Source organism: Triplophysa dalaica, chromosome 19 (genome assembly GCF_015846415.1).
Source record: "Triplophysa dalaica isolate WHDGS20190420 chromosome 19, ASM1584641v1, whole genome shotgun sequence".
Lineage (NCBI taxonomy): Eukaryota > Metazoa > Chordata > Actinopteri > Cypriniformes > Nemacheilidae > Triplophysa > Triplophysa dalaica.
Genome location: NC_079560.1, coordinates 14,091,308 through 14,106,990, shown reverse-complemented (window position 1 = coordinate 14,106,990; position 15,683 = coordinate 14,091,308). Strand labels below are relative to the sequence as shown.

The 15,683-nt window shown below is 36.7% G+C and overlaps 2 protein-coding genes across 2 annotated transcripts in view; one reads left to right on the top strand and one right to left on the bottom strand.

Annotated features, from left to right (window-relative positions):
• Positions 1 to 14: 14 nt before the first annotated feature.
• On the bottom strand, positions 15 to 2,028 carry nop16 (NOP16 nucleolar protein homolog (yeast)). Its single transcript, XM_056730640.1, has 5 exons — positions 1,836 to 2,028; positions 1,534 to 1,642; positions 1,374 to 1,440; positions 931 to 1,037; positions 15 to 840 (listed from the first exon to the last, which is right to left on the bottom strand). Exons 1-5 carry the CDS (start codon positions 1,937 to 1,939, stop codon positions 703 to 705), a joined length of 525 nt encoding a protein of 174 aa, XP_056586618.1. The 5' UTR covers positions 1,940 to 2,028; the 3' UTR covers positions 15 to 702.
• A 704-nt stretch (positions 2,029 to 2,732) lies between these two features.
• Positions 2,733 to 15,683, top strand: part of grk6 (G protein-coupled receptor kinase 6) — a 32,018-nt gene continuing 19,067 nt past the window's right edge. The window contains exons 1-2 of the mRNA XM_056730932.1: positions 2,733 to 2,958; positions 7,425 to 7,520. Of these exons, the coding sequence (XP_056586910.1) occupies positions 2,907 to 2,958; positions 7,425 to 7,520 (148 nt within the window). The 5' untranslated portion in view covers positions 2,733 to 2,906. The remainder of the gene's footprint in view (positions 2,959 to 7,424; positions 7,521 to 15,683) is intronic.

Genomic DNA, 15,683 nt, shown 5'->3' with positions numbered 1-15,683 from the left:
TTGAGTTCTATAAATGAAATAAATGGTAGTTTTATTGTGGATGTGAATTGTTTACTGTTCTGTCTTGGTTTGACAATTTGCAATGGCGATTTTCTAACAATCAGAACTTTTATACATTTAAAGCTCCAGAAAAGCAATTTAAAGAGAAAACATCAACGTGACCGATATTTAACTTAATGTAACCGACATTCTCAGCAAAATGGGTCGAGATTTCTTAGAAATTCTTAACTTGTTCATAACCCAATTTTATTCTGCACGTAACAGAGCTTTCATAAAAACCAATCTCTCTTCAATAGTTTCTTTGAACTTTCACAAACAGGGTCCCTATTCATGGAAAGAGGCTTTTATTTTGCATTATATTACGTTATTGTCGGATATATTTATTTCAATTTTATCTATGCATAAAGTCTTAATGTCGGATTGATGTATAAACTGTGTTTTTTAATACGTCGGCATTTCTCATGATAACACAATATGCCAATTCATATTTATATAGATCAGAAATATTTAGATATTCAAATGAAAAATGTCAAACATTAACATGTTTCTGACTAGGCAACAGTAGAAACAAACACTCAAAATGTTTACTCTCCATCTGTTTACACTTGTCATATGACACTCGCTACAGTACAATAACATTTTGGGTGTCAAATTGAAAAGTAAAAGAAATCGAAGTCCTCCTCATGACATCATCTTGAAGCATCATGTTGACTTCTGTGTCTGTAGGGATGCAACAAATGCATCATATTCCTTAGGATAACACCGTTTGTATAAATCCACCTTTCGTTTGATCTGTTTTGGTGTATCCTGATAGTAATTTTTCTCATCTCTTGCCATTGCCTGAATTGATCATAAAAAAACAGTTAGCATCACGTGTACAATAATATGTGACTTAAGTTAGTAATAAATACGTACATCATCAGCTCATACCTTGTAATTCTCGTTGTGTTCCCTCACCATATGCTGGACATATTCAATCATATCTCTGGAGCATGTTAATTTTTGGCTTACTTTTTGACTGGCCTCTTCTTCCATTGCTGCAATGAGATCATATGGTGCTTTTAAGATTTTATGAAAGTTATAGACCAGCGCACAACTGGTGGGTTGCAAGTCTATTCTTATATTGAACAGCAAGTTAAAAAAACAAATTAAATGTTATGTTTAAAAAAAAGAGTTGGCTATAAGGAGCATGGCATTTTTATAAATTAAAGAAATGTTTACAAATACACATAGATCTGGATATATTACAGACCACATGCATTTAAAAAAAGATTATTCGGCTTACATTTGGTTCTGTGTGGAGTCACCAATTTATGTGTAATGTTAAAGCGGAGTCCTAAAAATAGAATTAATGTAGCAAAACTTGAACTTACCTTTAATGACATAGGGCTTTAATGGAACATTTGAGTCCATTGGTTGTTGTTCTTCTTCTTCCATGTTCTGCAACATCAATGAAACACAAACAGGTTGTGAATAATAAGGCAGGAGATGTGCAAATACAAAACACGGTAGAAAATGAAAGATGAAACTTGCCTTTTTAGTTTTAATGGGAAGAATGCCCTTCTGCCCAACAAATAGTCCCATGTCTGCAAAATTTTGCTTCGTTGTTTTCTGGTCATCCCAAGCTCTACGGATCTGAGCACTTCAACCGCGTACGACAATCAGATTAATAAACAACTCCATATACAAACATTCAATTCAAAGAGATTCAAGGCAAACAATAAAAAATGGTATAACAGAAAAGCTGTGTTTTAGTTACATCAAGTAACGTTAGTAACAAAAATTATTCAGAGAGAACTCAACAGATAAATGTAGGAAACGTTAGGTATACTTACCACTCAATATGCGGGTTATCCTTTTTCTTCAACTTAATCTTAAGCTTCTTTTTATTCACATTGTAATTAAATGTGTTGCGACTAGATTTCTTGAGCTTGCCCATGACTGTATAATACACAATAACACAGCACTTTAGCCTCTCTGTACCACGAGGAAATGCGGAAATGTTATCCACTTCTTCTCTGGCTTCAAAGACGAAACACGCTTACGCCGACTTAATATCGCCACCTGCTGGTACGGACATATCGAGAAAATAGAGAACGTTTTAACCCTAATTAAGTAAAATATTTTTTATTCTTATTTTATATATCTAATTTGCTGTTTGAGTTATTGTATTCTTATAAATTCTTTTGAAATATTAAGTAATAATTATTCAAAAAAAACAAAGCTCCACGTGTTACCTCTAGAGGAAGCTGTCCGCTAAGTTTTGATCAATTTTATCGCTGGTTATTTTAACTTGGGTCGACAGTGGTCGTTACAAAACATCAGTGAATTTAATCTATTAAATGAAGCATTGCGTTGATTGTTATCATTTATTTTTTTAATTAAATTACGCCTTAAAGTCAACAATTAAAACAAAATACCTTTCAAGTAGTCATTGTGACAGCAAAGAAAAACAATCGGAAAATATTATACATAAAACAATCAGAGAAAAAAATGAGCTATTAAACGTTCCTGTTTCTTGAGATGATTATTCCTACTATGGCGATGGAAGATCACGTGACGTCTGCGTCCTAATTCTACAGGACGTCGACGTCACCTTATAAATATTCATGAGTTTAGCTTCATCGAAAGTAGGACGCTCGCTCTGGGTTACCAAGCAACGTCAGCACGCGTGCTTAATATTCATAAGCAAAACCTTCTCCATAGTACATGTCGGTGATCGTCGCAGGGACGGCCGAAGCTTCTGGGCGGAGAATCAGAAGAGCAAAACGGCAGAGCGGAGAGTCTTTCAGGGTTAATAATATTCCGCCGTGGGGGGGAGCGGGGGAGGATACACACATACATACACACACTGCCAACCCGGCGACGAGGTTGGGCCTGCGGTGCCTGCCTGCAACCCAGGAAACATGGAGCTCGAGAATATCGTGGCCAACACTGTTTTGTTAAAGGCGAGAGAAGGTAAGACATGACAATGTCACTTTTGACAGCTTCGTTCTCGATACGCAGCGCTATGTGTCTGGATACAATGGGTATTCCCCCAAAGGAAGTTAGGCCAAAAGACAAGAACAATGCAGTGTAATAAATGTGATTCTGCTTTATATTTGAATCGTCGCAAATGTGAGAATTGAACGTTGGTGAAGACATACTGCCTTGTGCTCCTAACCTTGAGCAATAGAGATGGAGCTGTCAATCAAAGTGAATAAATAAATGCCATCGTTGTCTCTCTATGTGCGTTTAGGTCAAATGCCTGTTTGGATTTTACGACGTTTTTGACTTTCTATTTAAAGGAGAAGCGATTAACACTGTAATGCACTGACAGTAAGTGCTGTTGTATTGACAGCAGTCATTACTGTATGTGTGCTCGAGATAAGAGCCTGAATTCACTACCTCGTTGAATTAACACACCGTTATAATAACCATAGTCAAATAGTGTCTTGTGAGTCATAATCTAGTGTGTTGACGTGAATTAATATTAGAATGGGCAAAAATGGTACCTAGGTAGGCTGATCAGTATTGTGACATTGTTTGTGTTTTTGTGGTGCACATGTGAAGGGAAAGTTCACCCCAACATGAAAATTCTGTCATTATTTACTAACCCCCTTGTCATTTTAAACCTGTTAGACTTTGTAGACCTGAAGTACATAAAAGGAGATATTTTGAAGAATGTTGGTAACCGAACAACGGGATAACCATTTGAACTTGAATGGACTTGAATGAACAAATGCAAGTCAATGGGTCCTGCCGTTGTTTGGTTAGCAACATTCTTTAAAGTATCTTCTTTGGTGTTCTTAAGAAGAAACAAAGTCATCTTTGTGTATTTTTGACGGGTATTTTAAAATGGCCACATTTTCATTGTTATAAAGGTGAAGCGTGTCATTTCTATGTAATGTTGCAAAAAGGTATTATTATTTTCCTACAGGTTTCTTAAACACGAGCCCAGCATCATTTCATTGGCCGATTAAAACAGATAGTCCTAGATTAAACTAGTCCAGAAATCCCAAATTTATGCCACTGGTGGTTTTTCCAGTGTTGCTGGTCACGGTTTTGATGGCTCTGCAAAACTTTCATATACTAATGAATATAACCATCATTCACATGATGACTTTTTATGATTTTGAAAGCTGTCCTGTCATCAGCAGTTTCAGTTTAGTCATTTTTGATTGCTTAATATTCCGTTTCTTCCTTTTTCAAAACGGCATCTTAACAGTTACACAATGATTTTACTCTCATGGCAACCTAAGTGTATATGCGAAACACCATAATAGGTTTTTTTTTTAATCCGGGTGTTGTAATGCTCAAGAATGGTCCCTTAACTTTTGAAGCTCCAAAAATCCATCCATCATACAATCGACATTAAAGATAAATACCTTTTGTGCTTAATTTTTGGTTATCCCGTTATATTTACAACCCAGTAAGGTTTGCAATACGCCGATAACTTCAAATCCCATTGCTTCTCGCAAGAACCAACAAAATTCAATGTTATAAATGTGTAGCAATGTTTGAACTTACTTACAGAACATCACCATCGCTAGATAAGCTTGAAATTAGAAATGCATCACGAGTTCAATATTAATAGTCTTAAAGAAAGTTACGAAGTATTAATTCAATCTTGAGAATCCAAATTATTTGTAGAGAAATGTAGTAATGGTGTATCTCTACCATTTAATGACATTACAAAGCTAGGGAGAGCCAGAATATCATTTTATATAACTCAGATTGTGATATATTAAATTAAAAGAGAAGAAGTCATGTACACCTTTAACAGTTTAACATGGTTGATTCACATCACAGTGTAAAAATATAGATACAAGTTCAGCATTGCTCTTAAATACCACGAACAATCATTTTGACCGAACAAGTAGAATGAAAATGAATGTCGTTGCATGTTTGCCAGGATCGCAGGTAGATGCAGGTTAATCTTGCCGTAATGCTTAAACTTTGAACACATTCATTGTAAACAATCTATTCCCGTAATTATCCTGTCAGTGAACCTAAGTTATAAGACTTGTTCCACTATTACTGAAAATCTCACACAGAAAATGTGATTACCTCAATCGATCCATTTAATATTCTCAGTTTTTTGTCATTCATTTGGGGAATTTGATGAAACCAGCTGGGTTATTGTGCCGGGGGGATAAATTATGCACACAGTAAAACCTTTTCACCTCTACGCTGTGACTGCATAAACAATACATTCACACACCATTTGCATCCTGGCCACTTCAAACGATGATAACGCCGTGTGTTTTCCTGTATCAGTGGGTGCCACTATTATCTTTTTCCTGCGAACATTTTATTTACATTTTTTTTTTTTGAATTGCAAAGTGTGGAATTAGCTTGCAGATAGTTTCTCAACCTTGACTTGATGTAGTAAATTCTTGCGAATGAGAATTCTGTTGTGTTGGTTTTCGAGTATGTAACGTAATGGAGTTTCTCAACGGCAATCATCCAGTATCTTTGTTTTAAAAGTATGCGTTGTGTAAGCTCTTATCAGTGGTCACGAGCTTCGCCCGTACCTGTTTGTAATCGTCGCATCCTTCGCCCCCCATCCCATCCCATTAGTGGAGATTTTACTCCTTAAATCCCTTCATAACCTAGCAACAATGCAAACACTTTGCTTTCACAAGCGTCCCCTCCATTCCAGATGAACATATCCCGCATACAGCATCGCCTCATGACCTTTCTCTGTTGACAAGCGTGTTGGGTCCAGCACCTGGACCAGTCATTCTACCCGGGAAGCCGGAGCCTCCCTAATGACGTTCGCCCGTATGGGCACAGGCCAGCAGGACATTCTCGTAGCATTGGCTTGATTCTTGTTCTGAAATCAATCCAGGGTGCCTACACTAGGAGGGTGACAGCACGCTGAAATGCACTAGATATTACCTGGAGGATTATATTAGTTTGCTTTTTTGGAAATGAGACTCCTTGTCAAAAAAACAGATAGTCCTTCTTAAACGCATATGTTTTGTTGTTGGGTTGGTCCAAAAATTGAGAAGTGTTTTATGTGTGTATTCAGATTTATATCTTTAAAAACATGACATCACGTGAAAGGATTTTAGGTAAATGTTGTACATAATTTCATGTTCAAAGAGGTGACTTAACAGAGTAACCATTGAATACATGCCAGTAAATGTTGGTTTAGACTGCACGTAATCTGTGTAGTCTGCATACTGGTTGTGTTCACCCTCACTTCAGGAATAAATAAGTCTGGGGTAAAGTGTTGCGCAATTCCGATATATGTGCATCAACCAGAAAGTTTGAGCAGTACTTAAAGGGATGTTTCAGAGGCAAAACCAAATTTACCCATGTTTTACTCGCCCTCAAGGAATCCTGACTGAATATGACTTTCTTTTTGAAGAATAATCTAGTCGGAGTTATAAAACATAACATTTTCTGAAGTGAACTGGGGGCAATTTTTTGAAGCTCCAAAAAGTGATTTGATCGACGGATGCATCGATTATGGGCATTTTGTTTTGTCTCTAAAATATCGCTATAATTGTATCGCTAGAATTGTTTTTTTTGCATAAAATAAAGGGCTGTCGAAATATATGTCTAAATATCGCAAATACCCTCCATACTTACCAAAGGCTTCTATAGTAAACTGGCCCCTGTAAATTAAGTCTGTTCACAATTTTATCTTCCTTAAAAATGTTCCACTCTTTATTTTTTCATTTTAATTTATTTTTTGTGCATTGTTATATATATTTTTTTTACACTTACATGAGCAACACTCATAGTTTTGATATATAGTGCTATAAAGAGCTCTACAATGACAATGAAGGCTCTATTTTATTCTCGTGCGTATTGCAGTATGCATACCACAATGGTTTGCAATAACGTGATTTTAATTCTTCAAAAAGCTATGTAGAGTCAAATGTTTAGGCCAATAAGATAAGCAAAGAAAATGGGTCTAACAGTAGGCTCAGCTCAAGATTCGATACACTATACTGTGTTTACAATTGCGACTGCATCACAATATTTGAAAAAAATGATAAAAAACTGACACGGTTTCCCCCAAAAAGCTACAGAAGTTTTTTTTTTTTTAGAATTGACAACAATCAAGGTTTAATTCATCAATTCTTATGTAATTTAATAGAAAAAAAACTGAATTTAAACATATATTTCATTCAAAAATACATTGCCATAACTTTATGATATATCTAGATGTTTCTGTATGCCGATATGCAATACTTCTATATATTTTTACACCCTTAGCAGAGATTAATACACAGTGATGCTTGCTATAACCAGATATATATCTAGTATGTTATTTATATATGTTATGTGCATTTAGTTACTGTGCTTCATTTAATTTTACGATTTGTCCTCCAAATCTCACCTGTGTTAGGATGCTAGTCTAATAGTTTTTCAGAGCCTGCCCACTTTTTCTGTCTCTAATATGATCTTCTTTGGTTTCTTCACAGGAGGTGGCGGGAACAGGAAAGGCAAGAGCAAGAAATGGAAACAGATGCTTCAGTTCCCTCATATAAGCCTTTGCGAGGAGTTACGTCAAACCTTAGGTACACATCACGCTTGCATCACAAATGTGGTGGTATATCAGTCACACAAAAAATAATAATCCTACTTACATGAAAGTTTGATAAATCTATTTTGCTCCACTGTGTATTCAATATTGTACTGTAAGTTTAAGAATTTTCACGTTTGGTATCTGATTCTCAAATTGAGAGGCTTGAGAAGAGACTTTTTAGAGGCCTTTGACTTGTGTTGGAAGTGATACTTGACTGTTATTTTAGGATTATAAGAGATTTTAAGATCCCAGAGATTTAGGGGCTGTTTCCACCGAGGCATTTCTGCGATCGTACGGTGTGTTTTCTAGCAGCAGGCTCTCTTTTCCGCATTCTTATTGGTCAACGTGTTTTTCACGCTCGGCGTATCATAGTAACCAACGCGCATCCAGCGCAAGCCGCTTTGAACTGCGTAAAAGCGCCTCGGTGGATCTGGAGTCTTACACTTACATTTGTGAGTGTGGCAACACTGTCCCAGTGATTATTTAATGCAGGGTAATTCTTGTGACATCACTTGCAAATCCTATTTCTTGCATATTTAGGTGCATGAAGTAATCATTGTTTCATTGACTACATTCACATGCACCCTGATAAAACGATTATAATAGGATTTTGGCATTATTGCGATTACACTTTACCGTATGTAAACACAATAATTCTATCTAATTAATGCAAATAAGATCATATTCGCAGTTAGCATAATCAAAGTACATATTTGATGTACGCAATAAGAAGCCTTAAAAGCATTTTTGATGCTCTGACCAAGGTGTGCATGTGCTTCTGTCACGCACCTTATGGCTGGAATACACTATAACACTTTTAAAATCGGAACAGATTTTTCTAAACCAGACATCATACACTTGCTAAAAGTTTCAGATAGAAACACACTAACTGATCAAATCTGCAGAATGGCACAGACTTTTCTCTAGACTGAAAATCTTGTAGACTTGTAGTGTATTTTAGCCTTTAAGCGCACATTCATGGTAAGCATGACAGTCTGAAGTTTTACCGTCAACTCAACTCGCTGTCAGTAGTGTCTGCTCCTTATCCTTATAGAGAAAGACTGTGGTCTATATTCATAATGGGGTCATATGACACGGCTAAAACGAATATTATGGTTTGTTGTGAGGTGTGCTATGATTGGCCAGTTAACCAGTGTGTAGTGATTGGTCGATTACTGCAAGCGTGTGACGGAAATGTAATGCTGCTTACCATATTTGGAATATCAGGTTTCAAAGGAATTATACTGACAGGTACACCCACCTTACTTGTGTATACATGTCGGCGGTCTCAGTCAAATCATACCACAAATCAATGTAGATTTGTGGGGGTGTGGTTACACGAAGCGTTTCAGACAGGTCTGGGTGAGCATTCGCTTTTAGATAGAATGCATAAGTTGTTACGACACTTTTATTTTAGCAATTTTACATCTAATGTAAATAAATACATGCATGTCTAATACATGCATGTGCAACTTATAGCACACCAACGACACAGAAAAACCCGTATTCGTGCCAAATGACCCCTTCAAAACTATAGCCAGTAACACACACCTAATTTATCTGAGATGATCGTCTGTGCCGTGTATTATAGAAAATAATCAGATTTATCAAACTTTCATGTAAGTGGGATTATAGAGATGTTCTCATGTCATGTAAACATGATACTGTGATTAAGTACTTTACTCTGATTACTGGAAATAATGGCATTGTTGGTGTGGTGTCACTGTTTTGGCCGTCGGGAGTTATCAGCAGTCTCTCACCTCAGATTATTGCAATCGGTGTAGGAGTTACACTGTATATATAGTTTCAGAGTAGTTATCATGAATAAAGATGGCACGGAGGTTGGTATGTATCTTTATGTCTTTGTCAGCGACAAAGCAGCACAGGGTTAGAATGCGGCTGTTCTAACGGAGAGGAAATTGTGGCTGGGGCAAGAAAGAGGAAGTTGACTGTTGTATTTTCGATTTTATTTGCCTTACCTTCTTAGGAGCAAAAGCATGCGATTTTTAATAAGTACATTTAACCAAGATAATTTTTTGTGAATGCATTGAAAGGATTAATTTATGAACTTTTGTAGATTTCTAGTCATGTTTGTGTGTGTGAGAGAGGGAACTGCTGAATCAGTTTAGAAATCACATAGTTGTTCCTACCAAATCTGCTGTTGCAATGTGCACTGCACGCTCAACCCCCAGTCCCCCCCCCCCTCCGTACTGTCAGGCGCTTCAAAAATCAAAATCAAGATCAGAGATGAGAACTAACAAATACTGTGTTATGATTGATAAAGTCTTGATATTGATCATCTGTCACTTTGGAGTTTGTAAGCGAGTAGAGAAATGTTGTTGCAGAACACTTGTGAAAGAGTCTCATGGTGTTACACAAGCACTCTTAACTTCCTAACTGATTGTGTGCAATACCAGGCTGTTGTGATATTTCCCTCCATCTCACACAGAACTCATTTTTGTTTATTAAATTATTAATGGGGTCATATGGCGCGAATATGTGTTTTTCTGTGTCTACGTGTATACACATTGCGTTAACAAACGATTATATTTAATAAATATAATGAATTTATTTAAATACACAAACATAAATTAATAAATATGAGCAACATGTATTTATTTTCATACATAATTTATATTATATTTAAATGTAAGTTTATATATATTTATGTAAATATGCACAAGAATATGTGTTCGTTTATGTATACATATACACGGCACACACATACTGTATATAAACATTTATTTGGATTCTATTTATCGATTTGAAATCCCTATATATGCTGTATATATTTTATTCCATTCTCTGGGATACGTTTACATCATATTTCATGAACACAGAGCTTCCATTAAGGTTGCTAGGGCATTTCTAGGGCGTTTGCTTATTGACCTCTGTGAAGAAAAGTGCCTCACTTCCACATGCCGATGATTTTCTGGTCCCTTGGAATGGTACAGGTCTCTCCTTTAATAAAAAGCCATGATATTTTTACATAATCCTGAAGGCGAAGGTCACCTGACAAGCCATAGGAGTTAAAGAATCGCTCATGTCCATAACAGTTTAATACTGAGGGTTGCGGGTTTGTTAGGGCCATCAAAAGTCCCTATTAATTTAAATCGAATCATATAATTTCCTGTGAGCTCCCGTCTAATTTATCCTCATGTCACCGGTCATAAGAAGAGATGCGGTTAAGAAAGGAATCGTTTACGAGTCTTCTCTGTGCAATGGTGAAGAAAAGCTTCCTTTGTGTCCCATCGTCCCATCATATTTGCCTGGTACCTGACATAAGCAAAGCTCATTGGTGAACCTGGAATGAGATCAGAGCAAAACGCTTGTAGTCATTTTCGCTTGTTCAACGTTGCATGTGAATCTGCCTCCTTTATCCACACATAAAAGAGCAAACGTAGTCAATGTGTGTCAGGCAGGAAGTGAAACATTTCGGTTGTGTTTGTGCGTGTTCACATGAGAAGAGAGAAGAGTTAGCACACCCCATAACCCGCGTGTCTTGTTCGCTTTGCTCTGTCTCAGGCCTTTCCGCATGTTTTTTGCTTTGAAAAGTCAACAAGCATCTCAACTTTGGTACCTTGTGTGTTCTGGAGCCGTTCTGGTTGTCTCACACTGGTGTTGTGAGAACTTACTTGTAACTCATTCTTAAGTGTTAGGAGAATCACACTGGGTCCTTCGCCTTAGGTGCCTTGAATAAGCATCCGCAAACAGAGGCACGAACAATATAAACATTGAAAGTGCTAAAATGGACATCCGGAGGAACTCGAGACATAAACAACAGCCTTTGGGCATCTCTGGTTATTTTAAACCCTCCTCGGGCGTTTCTCTATCATTTAATGTCTTTATGTGATAATACGTCTCTTCATGGTTATGCATCGTGAAGACGTCACATCTCACCCCAGCATTGCTTCTAGGGAGGCTGAACATCACTGGGTTCGATTTGTCTCCCCTCTGACCGCACTATTATATAAAGTGTTCATCACGGACAAGTCTGTGTCTGAATAGTTCAGCTTTGTCTTGAAGTTTGATAATGTGCCTCAAAGTGGTTTGGCAAATACTAAGTGTATGATGGCAAAACATAGTTAAAATTGTCAAAACAACCTAATGAACAACGTGGATAGTACTATTACTGTATTAACTACCAAGAGTTACTTAAAGATGAAGCGTTAGGTCCAGAGGAAGCTGTTAGTAAGTCATTGTTAGCTTGAGTGTAAACACTGCGCTATCATAACATTGGTCTGTTTGTTGAGCATCTCTAAAAACCCAACATAGCACCAATGGCTTGAATTTGCCATCTGTTTGTCTGACCAGTGGTGTGGAGTAGAGTTTTCACGATACCATAAACATCTAACAATACTTTGCCAGCCGAAGTATCGCGATACCCAGTGTTATCACAATACTGTGCCATGTTGTGGTGATTCCAGGGTTTTTGCTGGTTCAAAATGTAGTAGAGCTGGTGACATCCCAAGCATGTGTAGGCTTACTGTTCCTTTAAAGCTTCAGTGAAATCAATATGAACTTTTTAATTTTATTAAAAACAAGTCTGCCTTAAGTACGTCAATAAAGTGATGTGCTTTACCGCAGACAATTTATAAAAAAAAATCACACACACACAAAAAAAATGAAAGGTATGTTTTAGGTTTATTGTAAAAAATAAATTTAAAAAGTTTGTTTTTCTTTGTTTAAGAAATACATTAAAAAATATGCGTCACAAAAGGATAACAAAAAATCTAAACAGACTCTTTATAAAAAATAATACATCCCCCTACATAATATTTTCAAAAACTTCAAAGAAATCTGTATTCTAGAGACTTAGACCTTTCCAATGATATATAGTTTGTCATGATTCAATTAGAAATTACATGCACAATATTGACGCAAACTTAGGTGTCCCGTATACGGAACGGTTGACAGCTAACAGGCTACGTCATTTGTCTGTGAGTCATTCTGTCACAATGTGCGAACCTGCTGTGCTATGTACAGTATAACACTGATTCAGCAAGCCATCTGCACATTTTAACACAGGGATGAATGCAAAATTAATTTTGTAAACCTTTTTAAGAAATTGGATGTATGTAAGTGTAAAAGAAACAATATTCTCCCAAATGCCGTGAAATACAGCTTCTAATATAGCTCTTGTACTGCAACCCGAGGGAGTTCGGATAAGCGGTAGAAAATGGAATGGAACTGCAACTCTTCAGCGCCTCACTGTGCTTGAAATGAAACATCGCCTCTATTGTGTCGTAACGCTGCGAATGCAGTTACAAATGAGGGCAGACAGACATTGAGTTCAGACAGTGTTTTTTTGAAGACCTGGCATAATTTTGGTAAAGAAAAAGCAGGCCAAATTCAATGTGCAATGTTTGAAAAAATTAAATGTTATGCTTACTTTTGAATGTGAGACTCAAATGGCTAATAGGTAACAACAATTGTTTACTAAGTCAGTGAATCATCCAACCAATTTGTTCAAAACAGATCATATATTCTTTATGAATGACTCACTAAATCTTTGACTTGTTTAAACACATATTTATTTAGAAACCAAACACTGGTACTTCAGTACTACTGTTTAATAAATAGAGTGGCATCGCCAGAGTTGTTGTTGCCGCCGCCATATCGTGGAGACGCTGTGTGTTTCGTTACAAATGAAAAACTACTATGTTGGGTCTGTTATGCTCTGTTGGCAGATTCGCGCTGGGAAAGTAGATTAATCTGATTGGTCAAATGCATTTTCTGGATCATATTCGGGCTGAACTAAAAGGGTACCGGTGACATTGTCAGCTGTCAATATGCTTTGAATGCTGATGTTCCGAATATTGTAAGGGGCGTTACATTTCCTCCACATGCTTGAGATATTCGGCCAATTACAATACACGGGGTAGCTGGCCAATCAGAACACACAGGGCTTTTCACAACAATTGGCTTTGTTAAATATCTACTTGTTTCAGAAAGGCGGGGCACAGAGGAGCAACACTAATGCACGGAATGCGAAAACGAATGTTTTTTTTAACCATAAACCGCGTAAACAAACTGTGTTTCACCAAATACACACTCTAATACTCGTTTTAGCCGTCCAATATGACCCCTTTAAGATTTGAAATAGTTTTATGAGGGCAGATGAATAAAAGAATAATGAAGTGGACAACAAATAATTTATAATAAAACACTGCAATATACCATAAAAAAACGTGGATGTGAAATATCCCTTTAAGAAACGAAAGTTTTGGTACCCGTGATGTCAGGTTTTATTGTTGGTTAGAATATTAGAGATTCCATCTCTAAAGTAGATATGACTTCAGTCTTGCATGTGAGGTATTGAAAACATGGCTGCTGAGCACCACGACTTCTCTAAACGGACTTGAAGAAGTGATTTTTTTTTTTCTTTTATGATGATTCATATCCGCAGCTATTCCTGATCATGATTCAGTCCATTCCCCATCTAATCAATCCGTATTCATTTTCACAACCCAATCAATTCCTCAGAGATACAATCACGCACTCCCTACACTTTCTTACTCTATTTGACTGCTTCATATTATAAAAGCAAAATGGGTTGTGAATGCTGTTTCATGCTGACCTTAACAAGTGATTTCTTCAGAAAAGAAGGCCCCAACAAGAGAAAAACACAAGTGAATAAAGCAGATAGATCCACAGGTTCAGAGGAACATCTTTACTTGAGGCAATATTTCAAGGCTTGTTCGATCTAGTCTTGGTATTCTCTTCTGAAAGGTCAAGGGGAAGCCTCAGGAGTTTATCTTCCCATCGTGTGTTTCAAATTGTGAAAACAGACCCTGAGGGAGTTGTCTCCATTTTCTTTCTTCAAAAGGTCACGTTTGTAGGGGAATGCGACCATTTTATTGTCATTGATGATTCATACATTCACAAGCATCTGTGTGACACCTCGAGCGAGACAACAGAAGGTGTTTTTTCACTGTTTTAAGGACAGACTCTCAAGCTTGCAGCTCAGGAAGCCCTTAACTTCCGTGATGAAATGCAAGGAACCAAAAAACAGCCTCTGTTGCATAAAACAACATGCCCATAAGCATTTTTATCCAAACATCTTTTAAAAATGTGTTTGCCTTCCTGTATGACAGACGATCCAGCAAGAGAAAATGATTTTGCACTTCTGACAAAAACAAACCTTTCCCCGTACAACATGCATCTATGCCAACCACATGTTCTCATGATTAGTGTCATGGTTTCAATGTTATGCTCCAGTAAGCTTAAATCTTTATGGCTTCAATGGTTAATGAGGCTCCAGCTCAGGTTTATGACATTGACTGTATATTTTTCTTGCCATATATTTGACTCTGTTATCAGAGAATTACGCTCACAGGCTCAACAATAACAAATGGAAGTCTAATATCAGTCAGACAGTGCTTTTTAAGGATGATACTGACCTTGTTTGAACCAACACCACCATGGACACCCTGGAGTAAATACATTTTTACAACAAACTAGTTTATTTGAAAAAATTAACATTTTAAGTAGCGTTATCTTATAGTATTTCGTTTTATTTCACTTTACATTTACATTTAGTCATTTAGCGGACGCTTTTATCCAAAGCGACTTACAGAGAGTTCATGGAGCAATATGCGATATATCATACAGGAGCAATAATCCAATATGTGCTAATACTAATTTCAACAATACCTGTTGAGAGAAAGAGAGGGTTAGTTTTTTTTTTTTTTTTTTATATAGCCTTTATACGCAAAATCATACAGTGTGCATTACATATGAATTACAGACAATATTTTAAGCTGTTTTGTATTCTTTCTGGTGCAAGAAAGGATGACTCTCTGTGTTTCATCAGTCTCCATCCATATCGACATTTTGACTTGAAAAAGATTCAAATCATTCAGCTATTTCAAACCATCGTGATTGGGTTTGTGATATTTTGATTATTATGATGTACAGTTTGTTTTTATATTTGTACAATATTTGCTCTTAGAGGTCGAATGTGTATTTTATGGAGAATCTATTGACAAAAATGCATTAAAATATACATAACTATGTCTTGAGAGGTTTATATAGACCATAATAAAGCGTTACGTTTTTATTACCTTAGAATGAGCTATTTCTATCTACATACAAGGAATTTGCCGTGTTGTTTCTACAGTAGCCCTAAACGAACAAACTTCTTTACAGAGCG

Bases quoted from the DNA above. Each gene is read 5' to 3' on its own strand.
- nop16 (XM_056730640.1), bottom strand. From the start codon at position 1,939: ATGGGCAAGCTCAAGAAATCTAGTCGCAACACATTTAATTACAATGTG. The intron at 1,643-1,835 runs GTAAGTATACCT...ACGCGGTTGAAG, and splicing joins GATAACCCGCATATTGAGTG to TGCTCAGATCCGTAGAGCTT. The intron at 1,441-1,533 runs GCAAGTTTCATC...TTGATGTTGCAG, and splicing joins TTCCCATTAAAACTAAAAAG to AACATGGAAGAAGAAGAACA.